Below are 26,754 nucleotides of genomic sequence, written 5' to 3' on the forward strand. Positions count from 1 at the left end.
CTGTCTTGAGATAGCATGGCACCACCAAGCTATGGCTGGAGATTTTATTAAAAGTGACAGGTGAATATAAATATGGAACACTTTAGGTAGCTATCAAAAATCTGTTCAGTGTAATAGGGCATAAATGATACTGTAGTAAAATGTTAATGGTGTCACAAAAAGGAGGATTTTTATATACATATTTAAATATATTGATGGTAAACGCTTGACTTGAGACAGGACACTCTGCCATAATGAATCAGAGTGACTTGGAAAATGACAAATAGAAGGTCTGGAAAGGTCAAACCCTTTACAGGGAGAGTCTTGGATTAAATAGGCATACAACTACAATGTCATACTTTGTTTTCAGAAATTAGCGTGCCCAGATCAAAGATCCCGTGATTGGACCACCATACATTTAGTCTGGAGCGACAACAGCAGCTCAGTTAGTGCATCAAATGATGTTTGTGTTTTGGTTTTTATTACCGATTTGTGATAGCGATCTCATTTCCTTATAACACATGTGTTAGGCTTGATTCACACCTATGCATTTTTAATGCTTTTTGCATTTTTCAGATTTTCATTACAGTCCATTTAACCACTTTCAGACCGGACCATTTTGCAGCCCAATGACCAGACCACTTTTTGCGATTCGGCACTGCGTCGATTTAACTGACTATTGAGCGACGTGTCTACCAAACAAAATTGATGTCCTTTTTTCCCACAAATAGAGCTTTCTTTTGGTGGTATTTGATCACCCCTGTGTTTTTTTTTTTTGTGCTATAAACAAAAAAAGACCGTAAATTTTGAAAAAAAACTCATTATTTTTTACTTTTTGCTATAATAAATATCCCCCAAAAATATATAAAAAAAACATTTTTTTTCCTCAGTTTAGGCCAATACGTATTCTTCTACATATTTTTGGTAAAAAAAATTGCAATAAGCGATTATTGATTGGTTTGCGCAAAATTTATAGTGTTTACAAAATAGGGGATCGTTTTGTGGCATTTTTATTAATAATGTTTTTTTTACTAGTAATGGCAGTGATCAGCAATTTTATTGTGACTACGACATTATGGCGGACACATCGGACATTTTTGACCCATTTTTGGGACCATTGTCATTTACACAGCAATCAGTGCTATACAAATGCAGTGATTCCTGTGTAAATGAGACTGGCAGTGAAAGGGTTAACCAGGGGGTGGCAGTGTAGGAGTTAAGTGTGTCCTAGGGGCGTGTTACTAACTGTGGGGGGCTGGACTGTGTGCTAGTGAACACTGATCTCTGCTCCAATCACAGGAAGCAGAGATCAGTGTCACTTGTTGCTAGGCAGAACGGGGAGATGCTGTTTACAACGGCATCTCCTCGTTCTCCTTTCCCGTGAGACGATTGCGGGTATCCCCGCAGCGATCGAGTCTGCGGGACCCGCGACCGGACTCACGGGGGTCCCGACTGGCAGGGTGGCAAATTCAACTGGACGTACCTGTATGCCAGTTTGCCTGCCCATGCCATTCTGTCGACGTACATCGCCGTGCGCCGGTCGGGAACTGGTTAACATGGTTTCCTATAGAACACGTTCTGTAGTGCAAACCTGCATAGGTGTGAATCAGGCCTGAGTCACCATAATGATGATTTTCAACCACGTGACTGTTATTTGCATCTCTCATAGGCTGTCATTGCTGAAAATAATTGTTATAGCAAATAAAGATTGTTAGAGTTTATCCTGTTTGTATGCATTTCCAGTGATAAACAAAATAGGATTATGTGATCACCTACATTTTAAAGAGGCAACATTTTTTTCATTTTTTTTTCTATTGGGTTCGAACCTTTGGACAAAAATATGTATCTGGAACAGCAGTAGAACAGCACTCAAGCTGTGTTGAAAGTTGAAATCCCATCACACGTCTGCCTCTGGGAGTAATTCTTATGGATGTCAGAGTCTTGCCGTTGCTCTTGGGACTTCCTCAACAGTTGGAACGCTGAATGTTGCCTCCCTTTGATCTAGATAAGGTGGCACTGATGATGGGCACTGATGGGGCACTGATAGGTGGCACTGATATGCAGCACTGATAGGCACTGAAAGGTGGCATGGATGGGCACTGATAGGCGGCACAAATGGGCATGGATGGGCACTGATAGGTGGCACCGATGTACACTAATGGATGGTACTGATGGGCATCACTGATTGGCAGGCATTATTGTTTGCCACTGATTGGCATCCATTGTGGGCACTGATTGCCATCCATTCTGGGCACTGATTGCCATCCCTGGTGGCCATGGTGGAATACCTGGAGGTGACTAGTGGTGGGTATCCCTGGTGCTCCTGGTGGAGTCCCTGGTGGTCCAGTGTGGGCATCCTCAGAGGGGCTGCGCTGATAATCAATCAGCACAGACCCCCCCTGTCTGATGAGCAGCCAATCGGCTCTCCTCTACTCGTGTCTGACAGATGCGAGTGAGGAAAGCCCGATCAACAGCTCTTGCTGTTTACACTGTGATCAGCCGTGACTGGACACGGCTGATCATGTGGTAAAGAGTCTCAGTCAGAGACTCTTTACCTAGATCGGAGTTGCGGTGTGTCAGACTGACACATTGCAACAACGATCACCGTGATGCGTGCCCCCAGGGATGCGCAGCGGCTTGATATCCTGGCGACGTCATATGACGTCCAGTCAGGATATCGCAACCACTTTGCAGACATCATATTGCTATATGGCAGGGTTTTAAACAGGGTTTTAATCATTTTTTATTTTTATTTTAAAGGAACTTATTGAAAGGTTATGGCTTTAAAGGAGCAGACAATAGAAGTACTTACAGTAATACGTGGGAATAAATACATTTTAATTTTTAAATACTGAATTTTAAAGTGTATTTCTTACTTAGAATTATTATTTTTCTTCTTTTTGATAGTCTAAAGCCTTGGCAGATTTTTTTAAATGTTATGGCTGTCACTAGAATAGTAGGTGGGGGAAAATTTTACTACATGGATACCTACCTGTTCCACTGACAACTTTGTCACTTTGGAGTTTTTCTTTCTTTTCTCCCTTCCTGTTTTGCCTCTGTGGGGGGGGGGGTTCTCACCAATAACAGACTCACAAAAAAACCTGACTAAGGTTCTAACTGTTCCCTACTCTATTCAATAGGGGAAAAAATGTTTTGGCCAGAGACCTACTCCAATGTTATTTGCAGAACTATTATGGTTTTTATTGAAAGGCAAGTTTAGAATATACCTTTCCAAGTTTCTACAATTGCACTTCTATGTGTATCGTGTGTGTGTGTGTGAACCATTCATTTGTTAATTAGCTACAAAACAGCTCTGCAGCTTCCCATGTCATCTCCCCACCTCCAGCTAGCTTATTGGACAGCAATGTGTGCTTCTTGCTACCGCCAGTGCCTGAAACCCACTTGACAGACCACACTGCAGTACAACAGAGCCTGGTTGGTCCATTGCAAGCCCTCCAACCCTTGCACAGCATAGAGAAGATAAAGCAAGGCTGCCACTCACAGCCTGCATGTTAGGACATCTCTGTCCTAAAAATCATGTGTTACTTTTTCCTGCAAACATCAGTGGCCAGGGTGAGCAATAGACAAACAGATGTAATGGCTTTGCTGTTGAGTTTTGATAAGAAGTCAGAATTTAAATATCATGTGTTTATGTTTGGGGAAAGAAGAAGGAGTGTTTTGGAACTATTGACAGACCAAATTGTAAAGATATGATTGCATGCTTCTGAAATTGAATAGTCCAATTAAAATTGTTAAAGTGGTTCTAAAGCCTTAAGATTTTTCACCTTAATGCATATGCATTAAGATGAAAAACGTTCTCTGCTGCAGCTGCCCCCCAGACCCTCCCCCCTTTTCCTTACCTGTGCCCATCTGATTCAGCGATGTGCATGAGCGCAGAGGCACCCATTGCTAGCTCTCTTCTCATTGGACAGATTGATAGCAGCAGGAGAGATTGGCTCCCGTTGCTGTCAATCAAATCCAGTGGTACTGGAGCAGGGGGCGGGGCCTAGTCCCACGGTTTTTATCAATGGACGCAGCAGTGCCACTCGGGAGCGAAACATGCATGGGTGCCCCCAGGGAAAGCAGCTTTCCCTGAGAGCACCCGATGAAGAGGAGGGGCCTCTAGCAATGGTGGGGGACCCCAGGAGAAGAGGATAGGGGCTGCTCTGTGCAAAACCATTGCACAGAGCAGGTAAGTATAGGCATGTTTGTTATTTTTATTTAAAAAGAAAAACAAATCTTTACAACCACTTTAATATTTAAATTCAGATGCTTTTACTAATACAATTTCAGTCTAATAACTCTGGAACACACTTTTTCCTTTCACTAAAATAGATATGCTAGGTTCTGAATGCAGGAGTGAGGTGGGGCCTGTAGCATCCTCTTGTTTCTATTTGCTTGCATGTACTGTACAGTATGTGCCCTTAGCTCTTCATATCATTTCATATACCTGTATGCACAGACTGATAACTTCACAAGGAGGGTAAAATAAGGTAATAGTAGCTAATCTATAATACTATACCAGAAAAGTCAAGGGACCACAAAAAAAGCTATAATAATATAGACATTTTTAATATTTCATCATTCTTGTAACCTTCATTCTGAGCTGTTTATCTCTTACTACTGTTTGCAGCCTTGAATTTATTTTCCTGAATGGATCCCGAAGGTATCAGATAGAAAAGGACAGCTTCTTATCTAGAAAGCCACGCAAAACACACAACCTCTTTACTCTATTTCAGACGTCATCTGACTTCCAAGTTACAGCCTTTGTTTCCATTTCTGAGCCAAGAAAACTGGGTCAGTTAATCCAAGTAGAAAACGTTATTTTATGGAGTTAACTCCATGTGATGAGCTGCTGCTTCTCTCACAAGAAGAAATTCCCCTGCAAGTACTTCAATAGAAGCCTCTGAAGCCAGCAAGCCTTTCCCTGAATCACAAGTTAAAAGCCTCATTTTATCTCAGGAACTTCCCAGAAACAAGTTAAACACTTATATCCATGTTGCTGCCCTCCAAATCATATTTATGTCTTGACGTTAAAGGATTTAACTTGAACCTCAAGGTGCTGGCAAAACTGCAAGGCTGTGGAAAGTAATATAAATAATATATATGAGACCCAGGTCAAAGGAGGATTTGAGGCAGTTTGACCTTGACTGACAAAAAGGCACCATTTAAGCCAACCTCCTAATTACTACTGTGGCTTGCCATTTAATACCATGATCTTGTTTCTGCTAAATCAGAGGAGAGCCAAGTAACAGAAAAGTCAACCTGTCATACAAGTGTAGGCGAGGCAACAAAAAAAACACCTTGTAAAAGTTTTGATTTTTATATTATGCTTATTCTTATTTATAATTTTAATATATTTTAAAAGATGTAATGCATACCACTTAGTCCAGTCAACATACAAATTGACTACCGTTATAAAATATGGTTGCTCTAGATTGCAATTTGCACACATTATTGCTTTTTTCATTCGCTTTGTGGACCCTTTAGTTTTGTGTTATGCTTTAAATGTGAGGCGCACACTAGGGAAATTGTGAACAGAAATTATATTTATAGAGTTACAAATCCAAAAATAATGAAAGTGGTTTGGTTTTACATTGTCGCTATCCCTAAATTAAATGCGCATTCAAATATATAGGTTCCCATGGGACTTTGAAGGCAATGTATGCAAATCATCAACAAAAATACAATAAAAATGTAAAACAACTTTATTACAATCATCCATATATAAAACAATAGGCCATTAGCCAAAAAATCATGTATTTGTTGACGGGTTACAGATATACTGTGGTGGGGTGGAATTTCAGTTGTAGGATTTCCAATTTAAGAGCTCGTTCACAAGTGTGTTGATTATAAAGATCTGAAGGAACACTTATTAACATGCCTAAAGCATTTATAACATGTTTTTGGCACCTTTTTGTGGTGTTATTGAAGCATTGAAAAAGCATCAAGAGAGCTTGTTCAACATCCATAAAAGTATTGTTTTTCTAGGAAAAAATGCATAAAGTAAAAGGAATATATAGAGGAAATGATGTGCTTTGTGATGTGGTTAGGTTGTGGTGTGATAGCAGGCATTTTTTTTTAATTATCTGTAAGAGGTATGCATATACTCTGATCTCTTTGACACTGGGCTTGGTCCACCTCAAGATGATCAAGGAACGAATGGCCCAGTGGAAAAAAAGGAGGATGTTGCACTGGTATTGAGTGATTCCCATTGTTTCACAGAGAATTTCCAAGGGGCATTTCCATACTCTTTAATTTAAATTGCTTGGGTTTTTTAATTATACCTGCATGAAGGTGTCTGCATTTGATGCCCTTCTTGAGATTGTTAGACTCAGAAAGATGTGTGCCACAACTGATGAGAGTAATCCTTTGTCATAAGAAGGTCTTCTTTTAACTTTGTGGAGGTCATGTCTAAGTTCTCTCTTTATTGCCATTTCTGAAGACGATTACCCCATCAAGCCGCCTGCCATGTGATTTTCAGTGAGCAAATTCCATTGCTGATATTTGTCTCAGTATAAAGTTTTAAATCTGCCCACCTCTTCTATGAGAACTGATATATTAATATTAGCCTTCGTGACACTTGCCATCACTGTCATTTCCATGTACCTATGTTTAATGGTGAAGTCACTTGCTGCCACTGACTCTTGTTGGGATGAACTCTGAGCTGACACAAAAAAGCTTTGCCTTTGACAATAATGCCCAATGCCTGGCTTGCTGTTTTTGACTGCACACAGAAGCAAATGGTGTTACCACACGGCTGCTCTGTACAAACATGCAGTGGCTGGAGCTGCTCTGTCTTAGTTCTCTATTATTTTCCAATGCATGCATGGATGCAGGATGCCTCTCCCCCAGCACCCAGCTATCACTTTACTAATGCTTTACTAAGATGTGATTATGGCGCTCTACCATTGAACTTTATGGAGGCAGATGATAAACGCAGATGCTACTTGCAAGCTGCCTAACTTTTTTTTGCAAAGTATATTTTATTAAAGTTTTGTCAATAATTATACAATTAAGTAAAAAACTATAGTCGCAGAAACACAAAACGATTATTAAAATGTTATAAAAAACAAACAGGATTAAACATTTTCCCCATAGAACATATATAAATAACTATATATAAATACCTCCAGCCACAAGAGAGTAAATGACAAAGCTAGTGAGGTTGTACCCGATCATATCAGAAATATAAGGACAAGTAGAAGATTCCTATGTTCCCCCCCCACCAAGATATCATAACACCACAAAAAACATTCAGCTAGGAAACATCAATAGAAGTAGTACAAGTTGGCAATACCTTCCTCCTGGAATTCTTGTTTCAAATAACCACAGGATAATAGCAGGGATTATATAGGAAAAGACATAATAAAAATACATAACAGCAGTCAGAGACTGTAGCTGTATAATCAGTATTTATTACATTTCCAAAAAGCCATACAAAGTGAATAAAGATACCAGAATTGAAGACAAGAACATAAATGTAAAACCATTAAGGGTACATTCTACCTGTAAGGCAGACATCATTGCTGAACAACATTATTAATAATTGTATAGACCATTGATAAGAACAATCATCATATGAACCCCACATTGTACATTCATTATAACAACAAAAAGGAATCGCTCCCCTCCAGTTGGTTCATAGCTAAAACCTGCTCAAGCAAAATTAGTCGTAACTCGAGTCATGCTAGATTGGACCACATGGGTAAGATCACTTCTGTTTACATGTAATACAATGAAAGTGATGCTAACTGGGCTCAATGTGTATTTCTCTGACCGCCACACGAGGCCAGACCCCAAAGAATCAGTTAGAAAAGAAAGAAAAAAGAGGGAACAAGACAAAGGAAAAGAAACAAAAAAGGGAATGGGGAGAGAATGATAAAAGAAGAAACCTCCAGCCAACAAGCACAACTCTCCATAACTCCTGAGAACTTAAAAGAGAAAAAATTCTGTGCAAGTGTCCCAACCAATAGCTAGGTCACAAAAAAAGCTAACAAAATGCTGACTGGGGCAATGTTGCCCTCCCAGGTTACCAATCTATATCATTGCCATTTCTAGGACTCTGATATATTAGGGGTGATTAATCACGCTTCTCTCAATTCTGTGGAGTAATGCATCCACCCAGACCAGATGTCCAGGAACTGTGCTGACTTGTATAAACCCATCTCTCTGCCTCCATAAGCCTCTCAACCTCCCTCTGCCAATCTTCTAAGGTAGGGCAGATATTTTGTCTCCAATACCTGGGGATTAGACATTTAGCTCCATTCAGGAGGTGTGATGTAACACTACATTTATAAGCTTTTAGCAAGGAGGATATGTCAAGAAACAAATAGTGTAAAGAGATAAATTCAATAGGTCTGAGAGCGTTTTTTTTTATCCATGGGGAAATATCTTACCAACGTTTTTAGATCTTAGGGCAGATCCACTATAGGTGTAAATAAGTGCCTTCTTGTGAGCAACCTCTCCAGCACCTGGAATCTGCTTGTGGGAAAATCCTTGCTAATCGACTGGGTGCCCGGTACCACCTAGCCAGAGACGCATAGCATGATTCTTGGGTTTTTGTACCTATCGAGGCAGCATGGGTTAGGTTAATTATTTTTTGTAATTGGGGTGGTGTGAAAGTAACTCTCAGTTCGACCTCCCACTCATGGTTGCACTGGGCTGTGCTACCAGCATAAGCTGGTATGTTCTAGATAGCAAGTGTGAAGTGTCAGTTTAGTGAGCGCACGTTTCTTGAAACTCTGTGAAGGAATCAGAATAGTGTAGTTTGGGGGTTAACCTCTGAAAGAATTGTTTTAATTGCCCATATCATCAAAAATCTAGGGGGAACCCTCCATACCTTCTTTGGAGTAACTCTTAAGTCTAGGAGACGTCCTGTAGGAGCCAGGTTAAGGCATCTAGTGTCACCGTCCGTACCCCACGTTCTAAAAAAGGGTAGTTCCTCACCCTTCACAAACCATGGGAAGTCACCCAGAGAAGCCAGTGGTGAAGTCAGAGGTGAAAACTCTCCACCCCTGTTTTTCCTATCCCACGTGTGCAAAGTAGCTAGTGTGATCGGGCATGTAAAGGTAGATAGACCCCTTGATGCAACTGGAATACATGGCGCTCCAGCTAGATTGTGGCCTGCAAGGGTCTTCTCCAGTGACACCCATAGCTTATCGTCAGAGTTATGATGCCAGTTCATAATACATACTAAAGTCATTGCTTTATAGTAAAGATTAATGTATGGTAGACCATGGCCACCATCTACCTTGCGTCTGCACAGGATTGAATGGGCTAACCTAGGTCGCATATCCTGCCAGACAAAAGCTATAAATAATTTGTGTAAACGTCGAAAAAATGTATGTGGCAATGAGATAGGTATTATATAAAGAAGGTAAAGAATCCTAGGTAAAATATTTATTTTTTAGTGCATTAATGTACCCTAGCCAAGTGAGGGTAGCAGCCCGCCATCTTTTAACCTCCCTGGCGGTATTATTTCAGATATTTGGTGCTGAAAGCGGTACAATTATTTTGCATGGAAATTTGGCGTTTTATATTGTAGGCCTGTAATTCTTAGGAATAACTCACTTAAATCTGTCCAAACCAGAGTCTAGTAGACATCCCGGGTAAGATAAAGTTTGAAAAAGTAATCATAAATTATAATATAATAAATAACTATAAATAATTATAAAAAATATAATAATAATAATACAAATGATTCAATATTGTAATCAAATCAAAAACACTGAAATTTGCTTACCGTATTTATTGGCGTATAACACACACCCCAAGTTTAAGAGGGAATTTTGTGGAAAAAACTTTTAGGAGGGAAATTTAAGGGAAAAAAACGTAGATTTAAATGCCCATCAATGCAGCCTTATCATTGTCCATCTGAAGCCTCGTCAGCGTCATTTGCAGCCTTGTCATTGCAGCCTGTCCTCATTGCAGCCTTGTCATTGCAGCCTGTCCTCATTGCAGCCTTGTCATGCAGGCTGTCCTCATTGCAGCCTGTCCTCATTGCAGCCTCGTCATGCAGCCTATCCTCATTGCAGCCTTGTCATTGCAGCCTTAGTGCATTGTCCGCTTATTTTTTTTTAAATGGCGCCGCCGAAATGTCCTGTGTATCTCGGTGGCGCCCCGGAAGTTCTTTGGCGGCTTTCGGCCGCCCTCGGACCTTCTCGGCGGCTTTCGGCCGCCTCGGCCCTTCTCGGCAGCTTTCGGCCACCCGAAAGCCGCCGAAAAGGGCCAAGAGCGGCCGAAAGCTGCCGAGAAGGGCCGAAGGTGGGCGAAAGCCGCGAGAAGGGCTCTGGGCGGCTGAAAGCCGCCCAGAGCCCAAAAAATCATGCGGAAATCGCGGAGTATCGGCGTATAACACGCACCCGCGATTTTCCCCTGATTTTAAAGGGAAAAAAGTGCCTGTTATACGCCGATAAATATGGTAGTTGCAGAATTGTTGCTGTCATTAGATTTAGTGTTTGATGACAAATTTCCCCACAAATCATTATCGCTCAATTCTGCAAGTGATTCTAATTTATTATCAATGTTTTCTAGCTGGTCTAAAACCACTTTTGACATAAAGGGGCACTTTTTGGTTGCTATGGACAATCTCCAAATTCCAGGCAGAAAAAAACAGTATGTATAATATAAAAGTGCATGCAGGGCACTGGACAGACCACTAGGGACAAAGGGGATGTGTAATTTTGTATACAGTACTGTAATCTGTAAGATTACAGTGTACTGTATATGTACTGTGTTTTTACTTTTTTGAATTTGGCGCCGTTCTCCGTCCCCGTGCGTCGCAACGCTTGCGGGGAATGGAGCCCGGCGGCACCCGGCACTGTGTGAATCGAGCGAGGAGACAGCTCGCACACACAGCGGGGAGACATCGCAGGATCCAGGGGACAAGGTAAGTAACTTTCCCTGTATTCTGCAATGCGATCCCGAGTCTGGCTCTTTGTAGTAGTATGTGGATATGTCACATAAAAGAGTATGTCATCAGCGTAAGCCTAGAGTTTGTATTCTTTTGAGCCAACTCCAACACCTTTCACGTCTGTATTGAGCCTGATTTTCCAGAGGAGGGATTCTAAGACTATTGTGAAAAATAGGGGTGACATGGACATCCCTGACTAGTTCCAATGAAAATATTAAGTGGTGGGGACCAGGTGCCATTTACTTTTATTCTGGCCGCTGGATTGCTATAAAGCGCCATTATCCACCCTAACACATTATGTCCCAAGCCTAGCCTAGTCAGGGTTTCCTTCAGGAAGATCCAATCCACCCTGTCAAAGGCTTTCTTGGCGTCTGTGGACAGCAATAGTGCCGGGATTTGGGAGGGACCATGAAATAACCAATGGAGGATATGGAGAGCTGTGATAGTGTTATCACAAGCTTCTCTCCCCAGGATGAAGCCAGTTTGGTCAGGGTGGACGATTGTGGGTATAAACTCCTGTAGTCTCATAGCTAAGACTTTCAAAAGAATTTTGGTGTCCAAATTTAGAAGTGATATAGGGCGATAATTAAGGCATGAAGTATGGTCTCTCCCTGGTTTGGGTAGTGCCACTATATGCACCATCAAAGCTTCCTTAAGGAAAGGGCTGTCAGCAGTGATGACATTAAAATAGGTACATAAGGGCTTAATTAAGAGATGGGAAATTTTTTTATAGTAGACACCCGAGAACCCATCAGGACCCAGACTTTTCCCATTCAGGAGTGCAGTTTTAACCGACGTCACTTCCAAAGGGGAAATGGGGCGTTCCAGTTACTGGAGAACCTCACTATGTAATGTTGGGAAGTCTACCTCTTGTAAATATTCTTGTATCCAAGTTAATGATGAATTAAGGCTATACAGAGACTGATAATATTTTTGAAACTCCAATGCAGTACGTGAAGAGTCTGTTATGAGACTGTCTTGATCCATCAGCTTGTGCACATGACATAGGCTTTGCTTTTTTTCTGAGAGCCTGAGCCAGCAGTCGCCCACATTTGTTTCCGTACTCCTAGAACCTATGAGTATAAAACCTGAGTTTATTTCATGTCTTACACTCAAGACAGTCTGACAGTTTAATTCTCAGTTATTTCAGCTTATCAGCAACTGCTGCCTGTAAGAGTGCCGTATGTCTTCATTCCATCAGCCAGATCTCCTCCACTAGGCCAACCATCTCTTTCAGCTTTGGCTTCTTAATTCTAGAACCATGGATAATCAATACAACCCGGATCATCGCCTTGTGTCCCTCCCAAAGAGATTGCACTGAGACCTCAGATGTGGAGTTCAATTCAAAATGAGGTTTGATTGAAGACTCTAAGTCCTCCAGCACCTGCTTATCCTCTAAAGTTTGCATTGAGCCTCCATGTCCAGTCTCTATGTCCTAGGTTTGAAAAAGAAGGGGTAATAGACACTTGCGTGTGATCAGAGAGAGTGATATGACCAATGGATGTGTCATTAAGACGATGTAGGTAGTGTTGATCTTCATAGAGTTTCAGCCTGGAGTAAGATTCACGGACCCCTGAATAATAACTATAGTCACAATCTGAAGCGTGTTTCGCTCTCCAACAATCCACCAACTATAAAGATTGCAATAATTTCCGGAAATGTCTTAGAGCCTTGTTAGAAAAAGCTGATCTCACGGAAGAGATATCTAAGTGTGGGTCCAGGGACAGATTAAATATCACCTCCTAACACAAGTATGCCCTCTTTAGGTGCAGATAATTTATGTAGAACTACCAACAAATAATGTATAGTGCATGCCTTTGAGGCGTACATGTTTGCTATGGTCACAAGCTGTCCCACAATGGTTCCCTTCAAGAAAAGGTATCTGCCCTCTGTGTCTAGAAGTTTGCCCACAAGTTTAAAGGGGCACATTGTATGTAAGGCAATCACTAAGCCTCTGGCTTTTGGTACAGGTGAAGGGCAGAGGTACCATTGCGTGTACACCAAATGAGGTAGTTTGGGTGTGGAGGTCTCAGTAAATTGTGTTTCCTGGAACAGAAGAATGTGAAGTGCAACATGATGAAGCTCCTGCCAAATCTTACCTCTTTTGATGGGCGAACAGAGCCCATGGACATTATAGGAAAGTATCTTCAATTCAGATGCCATCTTTCTGTATTATCATTGTGTCAGAGATAAGAGTTGGCAGAGATCTCAGAGAATTTACACAGGCTACCCATTGCATCCCATAGGAGGGCTTTTCCCCTACCGTAAGTCACCACATATCCAGGAGTTCCAAGTGCATGGAAAGCGCTCAAAAACAAAACACATGACAATATCAAAGAAACAAACCTACCAAACCACCACTTAGGTGGGAAGTGGAAAAATAAGTGTTTTTTAGGTAAGTTATAGTGGACTGTAAGTTTGTCAAAAGTCATTAGGGGGGCCTTGGGATACTACATGTTGCAGCATCCTAATGCCAAATTAAGCCCACACTACTGGGTCAGGAAAGTAATAGAAATGTGGAAAATGTGGGTTTCTCCACATAGGGGAGATAGCTGACCAGGGCTAGTCAATGGAGGCCCATGTGCCATTTACAAGGCTTTAATAAACGAGTGCATAGGGGAGGTGATATAGTAGGGTAGAATTCAAACCTCTATATATTAAATGAATAGGGCTTTGTATGATCCCACACAAGTCACCTCTAGGGATACAGAGGCGTCATCATAGGGGGTGGTCAGATCAGTGGTGGGCAAAAGTTAATTGACCAGTCAGAAAGTATAGAAATTACGAACTGCTAGGCCCCCCTCCCACCACAGCTGCTGTAATAAGGCTAAGTTAAGCTGGGGGGTTCCCCCATTCCAAAGAAATGAGGATAACAAACTTTCAATAGATTTAAAAATTGATTTGGGGATCCATACTGGGGAATTTCTAAGGACATAGATAAAGGCAAAATTTTCAAATTAATATTACCAATTAGTGAGAGTGGGAGGTGTTTCCAAGCATTCACTTTAAGTTTTAAGAAATTGAGAAGAGCTGAGACATTAAGGGTGTGAAACTCTGCCACTGAATTTGTGACCAACATCCCCAAATACCTTATTTGAGTTACCCATTGGAGAGGGGCAGACAGGGCTGTACCTGGCTTAGGGTGGGGTCATAGGGGCAGGATTTGTGACTTAGTCCAATTTACTTTCAGAGCTGAGACTGCAGAGAACCTGTATAAAATAGCCAGTGTCAAGTCAAGTCTTACCTGAATAGTAAGTAACTAACTTGCTAAAATCTGATCCTGGTTCCCAGCACACACAAGCGAATCATGCCTGGATCAAAATTTGTCCAGTTTAGCAGGGACCAATAAAATGTCGATCCATGTATGGGCACCCTGGTTGTACAGAAATTGATTTATCAGACATTGTGATCATTATGTTCTGACAGCGGTGAAAGCTCCCCGTCATGAGAACAAAATAGCACAATGGGAGTAATTCCCCCATCCATCTCCAATGTGTATAATGTATGGCCTTCCTTAGTTTACCTACTTCCTACAACAAACAAGAAGAGACATGGTGCTTTAGAATTAAAAAGTAGAAAATAGTGAAGGGAGTCCTAGAGTACAAATTCAAGCAACAATTCTTTAAGGTTATTTACATTTTTTATTACCATACCAGGGGCAGTGGACTCTTGACAGGTGTTTCTTGATGAAGGGTTATGGACTTAGTACTACCATGGGCACAGAAGGACAGTTGGCCATGCAACAGGAACATTTAACTCAGCTGAACATTCCCATGTCCATGAAAAGGGGAGAGGAAAGAAGATAAGCAGTGATGGCAGACCCTGCCAGTACCACTTATCTTAGGAGGGGATGAAGTGAAATGGGTCAGTCTGATAGTTCAGGGTCATTAAGGTCACCAGATTAGCATTGGCTTTCTATTTCATTACTCACATTCCTCTTTTTTTAATAATGTTAACAGATAAAAGTCTAGTAGGTTTAGACTACTTCATTAGCCTGGGTTGATGACCCTTTAATAGGCCATATGTACGGCCTTCTTTTGATATTAACATTTTGATGATGATCTGTCGTACCTTTGATGAAAGTGACGTCTGAGGAACAGAATGAGGCCTGGCTGTTGAGTTGTAGCCACAGACTCTGAAATGACTGACTGTCCCTGGGGACAAAATCACTCAGTCTCGTAGAATGTGGTGACATTTAAGAAAGAAACACAGAAGAAAATGTCATGCTTAAAAAATTAGGTTCAAACATGCCGGCTTCTGATTTATTTTTATTACAGTCGGGCTGGGAATAGTGATGGATTATCAGTCTTGGAAATGTTTGGTGCATTTTTCACTTTTTTGTTTTAATCAGAATAATCTAATTTTCTGTAGTATTGAGTGTGTGGAAAAGCAAGGCTGGTGAGGCCAGATGGATGGTTTTTACTTACAAATCTCAGCAATAATCTGATGAAGCCAGCAGGAATGTAACAGATTTACCCCGGCGCGCTTTTATTAAAACTATTTGCAAGTGTGCAAAAGGGAACTGAAATATGGCAGTTTATGCAAAAAATAAACATTTATCTTATCTAACACAGTACAGTAAATCAAAATAATTAAGTAGTTGCTGCTTTGGTATATCCAGTGGAATCAGCATAATGACATATTTTAAAATATGCATTCTCAATATGAATATATATATATAGAATAATAGCTTTGCATCAAATATACCTAGTTGATTAGCTAGAAAGACTGGCAGAAACAGAGAAATCAATAGGTGTGGGAGCATAATTGTGGTGTAAAACGTAGTAACCCTTTTTGTTGAGCCTGGGAGAAATATTCATTGTAACATCCGTTAATATTTACAGTAACAGTCTGATTTTGATGATTTATGTCCCCCATTAATTGGTTCCACAAGGTCATCATTATACATGGCCATTGAAATTCGTAGTGTTTAAAATTAGTATTTAAAGGCAGAACTGCTAGCAGTTGGTCTTTCATATTGCTTGCTAAAGTGGCAACTATATTCAGGTTTACTCAGTCAAACCTTTAACTACTTAAGGACCTATTTTTCAGACTTTGTGTTTACAAGTTAAAATCATTTTTTTTTTTGCTAGAAAATTACTTAGAAGCCCCAAACATTATATATATAGTTTTTTTAGTCATCCTAAAGAATAAAATAGCGGTCGTTGCAATACTTTATGTCTCACCGTATTTGCGCAGCCGTCTTACAAGCGCAATTTTTTGGGGGAAAATACGCTTTTTTAAATTAAAAAATAAGAAAACAGTAAAGTTAGCCTAATTTTCTTTTTTTTTAAATATATATTGAGAAAGATAATGTTACGTGAGTAAATTGATACCGAACATGTCACGCTTCAAAATTGTGACTGCCTGTGGAATGGTGACAAACTCTGACCCTTAAAAATCTTCATAGGCAACATTTAAAAATTTCTACAGGTTACCAGTTTTGAGTTACAGTCTAGTGCTAGAATTTATGCTCTTGCTCTAACGATCACGGCTATACCTCACATGTGTGGTTTGAAAACCGTTTTCATATGCAGGCACGACTTACGTGTGTGTTCGCTTCTGTGCAAGAGATTTCTTCTTTATTTCACTTTTTATTTTTACACTGTCCTCTTAAAAAAAAAAAAAAAATTTGGGTCACTTTTATTCCTATTACAAGGGATGTAAACATCCCTTGTAATAGAAAAAAAGCATGACAGGACCTCTTAAATGTGAGATATGGGGTCAAAAAGAGCTCAGATCTCACATATACACGGAAATGCAATAAAAAAAATGTAAAAAAATTATTATTTTTCTTCCTCACTGCCTGTTTTAACCCATAAAAAACTGCACCACCATTACACGTGTATGCATTATGGTCCCATTCAGGTGAACACACCTGATGAACATGATGGGTGGCTAATTTTTGCTGTGCCACAAGTACGTTTACAAACTTTGAGCTTGTTCAGAATAATTGGAATAGGCTAGAGTTAATTGAAATCCAACATGGAAATTAATATAGGATTTTAAATTTAGATTTTTTTTTTTTGATTTATTGGAAAGGTAAATAGGTTTGACAATATAGTATTCCCTGAAAAGTATTATGCACTGTACACACGGTGGGACTTTCCGGCGACAAAATCCGTCGGATTTTTTCTGAGGGATTTTGACCCAAACTTGTCTAGCATACCCACGGTCCCACAAAGTTGACGGAAAATCCAATCGTTCTGAATGCGGTGACGTATAACATGTACGGCGGGACTATAAACGGGCCAGTAGCCAATAGCTTTCGTCTCATAATTTATTCTGAGCATGCGTGACAATTCTGTTGGAATTGTCTACACACGATCAGAATTTAAACGATTGGATTTTGTTGTCGGAAAATTTTAGATCCAGCTCTCAAACTTTGTGTGTGTTGGAAATTTGGACGGAAAAAGTCTGATGGAGCCCACACGCAATCAGGTTTTCCGACAACACGATCCAAACGCACATTTCCCGTCGGAAAGTCTGACTGTGTGTACAGAGCATAACAATATTAAGACATTAAAGAATTGCATATTTTGCAGTTATGGTTGAGTTCAGATATCAGTATTGCAAAATGAGTATTTAACCTAAACATAAGTAATAATAGAATAGGTCTAAATACACTGAAAGGTGAAAGAACAGATGATTAGGATTTGAGACGTCTGGAAGCATTGAACAGAATGTATGAAAATGTTTGTTTTGTGATATTTTTGGGAGTTTTGGATTTTCAGATCCGGTATTACAGAAAAGGATTTGCACGGAGAGTGGTAGCAGCAGCAGACAAGCAGAAAAGTGATTCCCGGGTGAATCATTTCCTCGTATCTGGGAGTCCTTGGCAGCAGTTCATAAGATTGTCCTAAATAATGTGTGTACTCGAAAAGCAGCAGAGCGCTATTGAGCTAAGTAGTTTCAGGGAAGCTGTCAGTTGGCTAATAAGGCTACGCTCTAATCCCAAAAGCCAACAGCCTTACTGTGATAGTGATATTAATGTATGGGAAATTAGAATTAAATGTAATGAAAATCACCTAAACTGTGGCTTCATAGTTCATTAAAACCTTCATCCTGTTGTGTATGTGGGATGCCAGCATTTCAAAATATCTTGGTCAAACGGTAAATGACTTAATTACAATCTTTTAGAGTCCACAAATCTGGGCCAATATTCACACATTTGTAAATGCTTGAGATAGGAAAATTGCATTTCTTTGTTCCTAAACATAGATGAACAGAACTATGGGCACATTTAAAGTAGTATTAAAGGGGTTGTAAAGGTTTGTTTTTTATTTTCTAAATAGGTTCCTATAAGCTAGTGCATTGTTGGTTCACTTACCTTTTCCTTCGATTTCCCTTATAAATGGTTTTTTTCTTTGTTTTCTTTGTCTGAATTTTTCACTTCCTGTTCCTCCTCAGTAAGCTGTTCTAGCTGACTAACCACCAGCACGGATGATGGTGAGAAGTTTACTGAGGAGAAACAGGAAGTGAGATATTCAGACAAAGAAAAAAAACATTTAGAAGGGAAATCGAAGGAAAAGGTAAGTGAACCAACAATGCACTAGCTTAGAGGAACCTATGTAGAAAATAAAAAACAAACCTTTACAACCCCTTTAAACCCTCATTTATTTCTCCTAGATCCACGTTTATATCAGAACTTTCAGTGTTTAATTCCTAATTTTGGTTCAAAATAAATTTTTTACCTTGTTAGAAATTAGAGCTGCTGTACAGTCTCTGTGCTACTTCCTGTTGGGGAGCGTGCACTGCTTACATCACATGTGAGAGTGGCAATTGTCACTTTCCAATTGGCACTTTCACATGGGATGTAAGCAGTGCATCAGCAGTGTCCGGTCGTGTATAATGCTGCGTACACACGACCGGACTTTCCAGCAGACTAGGTCAGACGGAATCAGTCTGTCGGACAATCCGATTGTGTGTTGGCTAATCCGATCATTTTTCATTTTAAAAAAATCAGACGGACCTAGAAATAGAACATGTTTCAAATCTTTCCGACGGACTCAATTCCTATTGGGAAAACCGTTTGTCTGTATGCTGGTCCGACGGGAGCTATTGGCTACTGGCTATTGAACTTCCTTTTTTAGTCCCATCTTACGTCATCACGTTCAAAACGACTGGACTTTCGAGCGGACTTTAGACTGTTCGTGTGTAGCCAAGCCCATTCATTCGGAAGACCATCGAAAGTCAGTCGGGAAGACCGTCAGACCTAGTCTGCCGGAAAGTCCAGTCGTGTGTAAGTGGCATAACAGCTGAAAGGTGGGGCAGTGCTGCTGTTGCAAGATGAGGCTAACTCTGTTTGTGCTGGCTCTTTACAAACACTGGGGCTGATTTACAAAGCATTTGCGCTATGAGTAGCGGCGCACGCTGATGTGCAACGGCCGTTTTTGTATTCACAAAGCATTTGTAACACAGCGCAATTCCCCATTTACTATGAGCATGCTGGCGTGCAGGTGGCCGCGATCTGTGCGCCGCTATAGACCTGGTGCACAGCATCTTCAACTCAGAATTAAAAGAAGCTGTAAGTGCGAATATTATGGGGGTGATGTGAGGAAGTATAGATTTGACTGTCCAAGTAACAAATATGTCCAAAATAGAAAGGAATATTAACTTTCTCTGCACAAGCTTGCTGCGCCTGCAAATACACTCGGAACTGCATGAGATCATTTTAAGCACCTGAAGGGTCTGGTATGGATTTTGAGGGGGACCCCTGCGCCATTTTTTTTTTGCTGCGGAGTTCCCCTTAATATCCATTCCAGACCTGAAGGGCCTGGTATGGATTTTGAGGGGGGCCTCGATGTCATTTTTTTTGGGCATAGGGTTCCCCTTAATATCCATGCCAGACCTGAAGGGCCTGGTATAGATTTTGAGGGGGACCCCCACGCCTTTTTTTTTTTTTGGCTAACTTTACTGTTGTCTTATTTTTTAATTCAAAAAATTATTTTTACAAAAAAAAGTGTGTTTGTAAGACCGCTAGGCAAATACGGTGTGACAGAAAGTATTGCAACGACCATCATTTTATTCTCTAGGGCAGGGGTGCTCAACCTGTGGCTCTCCAGCTGTTGCAAAACTACAAGTCCCATCATGCCTCTGCCTGTGGGTGTCATGCTTGTGGCTGTCGGAGTCTTGCTATGCCTCATGGGACTTGTAGTTCCACAACAGCTGGAGAGCCACAGGTTGAGCACCCCTGCTCTAGGGTGTTAGAGAAAAATGTATAATGTATGGGGATTCTAAGCCCACGTACACACGGTCGGAGATTTTGCCAACCAAATCCGTCGGATTTTGCCCGTCGGATTTAGTCCGACGGATTGTGTCCGAAACTGTTGCATACACACGGTCAGGCCAAGTTGGCGAAAAATCCGATCTTTCAGAACGTGATGACGTAATTTCGTTACGACGGGACTACATTCAGGCTAGTAGCCAATAGCTTTGATGTAGGAATTTGATCAGAGCATGCGTGGCACTTGGTCCGATGAAAATGCTCTACACATGATCGGATTAGGTCCGTCCGGGAAATATTTCCAACATGTTGGAAAATTGGGTCGGACGGAGATTCGGACGGAATCAGTCCGATGAATACCACACACAGTCAGATTATCTGACGACACGGTCCGATAAGACTCATTCCGACAGATTCTCCGACCGTGTGTACAAGGGCTTAGTCATTTTCTAGCAACAAAAAAAAAACAGTTTTTAACTTGTAAACAACAAATCTCAAAAAAAGGCTCGATCCTTAAGTGGTTAAATTCTGCACTTTGAATGACTTTAGGGAACCCTATGACAGGCGGTGTGCTGGTGTTACAGAACATCCCCCTCTCTTCTCATCTCCATAACCTAGAGAGAAGTGTTCCGGAGTTGAACTTGGCAGGGTTGATAACACTGCTTGAGATTTCAGTGCAGCACAGTCAGAGATTATAGGAAGTTACAAACACTGTATTTCAGTATTAATTAACAGGTTTTTTTTTTTTTTTGCACTTTCAGAACACCTTCAATTATATATTTATCAGACCAGAATGGAGCAAATAGGAGAAGTTTATTTGTTATGGTTGACATACACTTTATTATTTATTTAGCTTTACTTACTTTGCAAGATAATTAACTCTTAAAGCTGGAAGTCAGATTTGAGGAGACCCTGAGGTCCCACAGTCAAATCCTTGTCAGTTGCATTACCAATTACCATACATTGGTAACACTTGCTGTCTCCTCAGGGAGTGTATTGCAATATCATCAGCTGAGCCTTTTTTGCAATTCTATTAAAAAGATTAATACACCTTCACACTATCAGCTTGAGGTCAAGAAATGACAGGACAGCAACTGTGAGACCTAAGGCCAGCCACACATGGTGCAAATTTCTTTCCTGCAACTACAGGGGAAGTCGTGATTATTGTTAGCAGCTATACCAGCCACTAGCGATAATCGCAAGTAAAATCCAGCAGGCTGGTTGTACCCAAGATAATCCATTGATCAACTTAGTACATTAAGCCTGCCGATACGTGGTTCGAATCTCGACCGGTTCCTGCTAAACCAGCCGAGATCCTAATGCCCTGTACACACGATAGGATTTTCCGATGGAAAATGTGTGATAGGACGTTGTTGTTGGATTCTGACCGTGTGTAGGCTCCATCATACATTTTTTATAGGAATTTCTGTCACACAAAATTTGAAATCTGGTTCTCAAATTTTCCGACAACAAAATCCATTGTCAGAAATTCCGATCATGTGTACACAATTCCGACGCACAAAGTGCCATGCGTGCTCGGAATCAAGCAGAAGAGCAGCATTGGCTATGGAACTTCATTTTTCTCTACTCGTCGTACGCGTTGTACGTCTCCACCTTCTTGGCTTTCGGAATTTCAAACCAACTTGGTGTGACACACTTAACTAAGACAGAGTAAGTAAAGCTGAAAAGGGGCAACTAATTCATAAACTATCCTTGACAGTTTTAATAATTTAAAATTAAGATTTAAATGTTTGTGTTGACCTATTTCTAAAAGTAATTAGATGAATTGGTAACCTAAAACCTAGCATCCTTAAAATGTATCTAAAGTCATTTATACCTGCTGGGAGATTCACAGATGTGGAATTGTCCTGATGGCTATCATATTAGGAGGTGATTTCTCTCACTTTCAAGAGATTACCTCTTACAATCTGTGTCTACAGGACAGGGAGTGCAGAGAAATTTCCTTGGTGGGACAAAGAGGGCAGAAAAAATGCAGATGGATTGCCTACCAAGGTGGAAAAATGGCTTTATTAATACCTGAAATATCTGTATATGTAGCACAGAAATTATTTAAATTTCATTAATAATTTCATTTAATTATTTCATATTGTTAGCCACATATTGTTGCAGGTTAATAAGCATTTTAGGATATTAGAAAAAACTTAACAGTGACCATTAGCCATTTTCTTTAAAGTTCTATACTAGAAATCAGTAGTATCACCTGCACATATGCTGTTTATGCTTAACAGGTTCCTGTAAGGATTCCTGAACTTTTTCTTTTTATTTAATTTTTTATGCTGTTATTACCTACTCATTTGACTATGTAAGGTACCCGTTTCCTTTTGTATTACTTGCAAAAACTGAATAAATTGTTTATGCAAGAAAAAAAACAATCAGTAGGGTTTTGGAAAGAAAAATTATGTTAAAAAGGCTTACTTGTTTCTTAAATTTTGAAAAAGTGGCCTGAAATATAGTGGATAAGGCTGTCCACACATACGACAGTCACATGATTTGGACATTCTCATTCTGACTTGAAGACAACCTCATGTCTATAGTCTCCAAGCAGGACCATCAGCTGACTGTTCTGGGAAAGCCAAGCAATCAGTCAGACAGTTAAACAAATCTAAAACGACTAGTGTCCCTCCTTTCCATCCGGTGTCAGAGGAATCTTTCAGTTCCATTTTCTTCCTTGTTAGGGACTTTTGGCCAAGCCACACATTCCTCTAAATTGTGTGTCCTCCTGTTACAGGTGCCAACCAAAACATGGCAACTATGTTGTATGGTTGGCTTGGTAGAGTCTAAATGTATGATAATTTTTCCTTTTAATTTACACACTTGTCTATTATTTTCATTCTTAGTAGTAGTGATGAACAAGTATATAGAAGCTTCAGGTTAGGATTACCACCTCCTGTAGACCTCACAGATATAATTTCAGATCCTGGCACAGACAAATGTTAACCTTCTTCCCTCGTGTGTTGCTCATGTTAGTGTGTGCAGTTACTACCATTTTCTATGTATCTACTTCCCATTATACAATACAAAGAGTAAACAGCGTTGCTCGTGCACACTTGGGCTCAGTTTCAGGAAGTTTTTGAGCTCAGTAGCCAGTGTCTGAAGTATCTTCATCTCTTCTTCAGCAGTCAGAAATGACAGAAACAAAAAGAAGAAAGAACCATTGAAACAGGAGTGCATAGAGAACTACGAAATGACAGCCGAGCTCGATGACCTGACAGAGAAAATCAGAAAAGCGCATCAAGAAACCTTCCCCTCCCTATGTCAGCTGGGGAAATACACTACGGTAGGTTTTACCTGCTAATGATTTGGAACTGCTGCACATATGACACTGTTCTCACATGTTGAATTACATTTTCTTTCATCTACCGCTAGTCATGATTTATAAATGTGATGGTAAAATTCCTGTTACTTGTTCTCCAGGAAGAAGATGAAGAAGATTTGCACCAGAGTTTCCTCTCATTTATACTCTGTGCATATATTCTGTCTAAATCACTGCTAGATATTAAACTAGGTTCATTGGATGATATTCCTCCTTAGTTAAGACCCCTTTAGTTACGGCAGAGGGCAACAATCTGTGCAATACAACAAAATATTCAAAAAAATGATTCTGAACACAGGTATGCTAGATTTAATAAGTCATACTCAAGTTGGTCTGATTGTTTATGTTGGGTAGACCTTTTATATTATTGTAGCTGACCTTTAAATAGTGTTCATTAATGATAATGGTAAGTCTGAACACAGGTATGCTAGATTTAATACATTTATACACAAGGTGGTCTGATTGCTCATGTTGAGGGCCCAAGAAAGATTCAATACATTCTGGTTGACACCAAGCTGAGTTGACAACTCTGCAGATCTCTGGTGGTACCATTAATGGTAACATTAATATGAATGTTCTACAAACTATTTCATGCAATAACATTTTTGGTGTATCACGTTAAGTTCTTGCATAAGAAGATGCTTGTTCAAATTCAAGACCTGACTGCACTTTCAGTTCTGCAAGTGATAATAATCAGCTGGGGCTAGGCAGTAATATTTGAGCCTATGAAACTCGGGTGCTAAGAGAAGGGTTTGCTTTATTTCACTCCTTGGTTATATTTTGAGTGCACACCTTGAGCACTAAATGCAGGGCCCTTTTTTTCATAAAATATGATAACAAAGTCAGTGTGGAGGCAAGAGATAAACGGGTTGATTTCTTACCCAAATTATCACAAAAGTAGACAAACAGCTATTTCAAATTAACCCGTCTCGTATTTATGTACCAATTTTGTATGTATTTGCTATTCCATTGCCTGCAATTCTAGACCGCAAACTAAGACAGTTTTTCAAAGACCTGCAACAGAATTACTACTGTAGATAAGAAAGATTTTCACTTCAAACATGTGCACAGTTATGGAGTGGTCAGAGGCAGGTTTTATATCCTTGCAGAGTACTTTACTTTAAACCAGCAGAGGGAGGAATTTATAAATTAAGCTGCAACCTGATAGTAAATCTGTCTCATATTGTTTTACCTCTTCTGTTTGCATCAGGACAAATTAATAAATGCCCAATGCTTTTAACAGATGCCATGAAGTCCCAGCTGTTTCCTGCTGCTTTGGAACAAAGGACACAGCCCAAGGATGGAGGACGTGGGTTGAGCTTAGCACTTGAGTTGGGATTAGCCCCAGGGCAACACATAGCCTTGGAATGCTCCTGAGTGGATGCATAGTATAATGTTATATAGCAAAAATAAAAAGTTTCGGATTTTACTGATTTTGAAAGAGTGCATACATTAGTGTCTTTTTAAAAAAAATATCTGCCAGGAGTGGAGCTTTAAATCCTGCTGTCATATTTGTTAGTCATGGCTATATCACATTTGAGCTGCCCGTAGACTATTGAATCTGTATGTCAATTTAACCAACCTCTGATTGTTATCTGTATGTAGATTTAGGCCCCTTTCACACGAGTGCAATCTGGCCTGCGCCTTGGGACTGCAAATGCTATGATTTCCAATGAGTACTGTTAATATCTGTGTGACTTCATGTTGCAACAACTTCAAAGTAGTCCCGGCACTACTTTGGTCTGACTTTGATGCGGTCCATAGACCTCAAACTTACACAGGCATTGCTTCAAGTCGCGTCAAAGTGAGGCCAATATATTTGACAGATCTGATTATAGTTTTAAAGCCTTGTCCTAAACTCTCCATTCCTTTCAAATCTGGATAGTGTTTTCTGCACAATATACCGTATTTTTCGCACCATAAGACTGACTTTCCTCCCCTCAAAAAATGGGGGAAAATGCCCCTGTATCTTATGAAGCGAATACTGACCAGGCACCGCCCTCCACCGCCCTCCTCCACAGAGAAGCTGAGCTCTGATATTCTGATGTGGCGGCAGTCGCCACCACCGCCACATCAGAATATCAGAGCTCGGGTTCTCTGTGGAGGAGAGAGTACAGAATGTGAGGCAGATCCTTCCCGGGGCATACCAAGGGGGATTGGGGGGGAGGCGGTCTTCCCCGGGTGCCAGAACATGGGGGGTGTCAGTGGTGTTGCTATGGGGGTGCTCCGCACCCAGGTCAGTTAACACCCGCCAGATGTGACACTGTCCCGAAAGCTGCAAGAGCCCTGGCTGTTTTTTTTTTTGGCCGGAACACCACCGGTGCCTCCTCTAAAACCTAGCTGCGTCTTATGGTCAGTATATATATATTTATATATAAATGTATATATATGTATATACATTATCTCACAAAAGTGAGAAACACCCCTCACATTTTTGTAAATATTTTATTATATCTTTTCATATGACACCACTGAAGAAATTACACTGTAACGTAGTGAGTGTACAGCTTCTATAAAGCCGCGTACACACGGGCGGACTGTCTGGCCAACTAAGTCCGTCAGACAATCCGACGGACAGTCCGTCCTACTTTCGAATGAACGGACTTGACCACACACGATGAACAAACAGTCCGTCGAAAGCTTGCGCGATGACGTGTACAGCACGTACGACGGGACTAGAATAGGACGTCCAATACACAGCAATGCAACCTTTCGCCGTGTAAATCCTTTCTGAGCATGCGCCATACTTAGTCCGTCCAACTAGCCTACTCACGAGCGGACTGTCCACTGAAACCAAAGTTGGACGGACAATATTACGGAAATTCCGAAATACTTAGTCCGCCAGACTGCACGCTGAAAAAGTCAGCTGAAGCCCACACACGAGCGGACTGTCCGCTGAAATGTGTTTCAGCGGACTAAGTTGGACAGACAGTCCGCCCGTGTGTACGTGGCTTAACAGTGTAAATTTTCTGTCCTCTCAGAATAATTCAACAAACAGCCATTAATGTTTAAACCGCTGGCAACATAAGTGAGTACACCCCTAAGTGAAATTGTCCAAATTGGGCCCAAAGTGTCAATATTTTGTGTGGCCACCATTAGTTCACCAGAGCTTCACAGGTTGCCACTGGAATCCTCTTCCATTCCTCCATGATGACATCACAGAGCTGGTGGATGTTAGAGACCTTGCGCTCCTCCACCTTCCATTTGAGGATGCCCCACAGATGCTCAATAGAGTTTAAGTCTGGAGACATGCTTGGCCAGCCCATCACCTTTACCCTCAGCTTCTTAACCAAGGCAGTG

At 40.7% G+C, this 26,754-nt stretch overlaps 1 protein-coding gene across 6 annotated transcripts in view; it reads left to right on the plus strand.

Annotated features, from left to right (window-relative positions):
* Nucleotides 1-26,754, plus strand: part of RARB (retinoic acid receptor beta) — a 1,106,099-nt gene that overhangs the window by 984,004 nt on the left and 95,341 nt on the right. For 5 of the 6 annotated variants that reach the window (XM_077491425.1, XM_077491424.1, XM_077491426.1 and 2 more), the window contains one exon: nt 23,258-23,418. In XM_077491425.1, coding sequence (XP_077347551.1) covers nt 23,258-23,418 — 161 coding nt within the window. The remainder of the gene's footprint in view (nt 1-23,257; nt 23,419-26,754) is intronic. The other variant, XM_077491427.1, reaches the window with a different exon arrangement.

This window comes from Lithobates pipiens, unplaced genomic scaffold (assembly GCF_037356315.1).
Source record: "Lithobates pipiens isolate NorthernLeopardFrog02 unplaced genomic scaffold, aLitPip1_a1.2 Scaffold_19, whole genome shotgun sequence".
In the NCBI taxonomy this organism is placed as follows: Eukaryota; Metazoa; Chordata; class Amphibia; order Anura; family Ranidae; genus Lithobates; species Lithobates pipiens.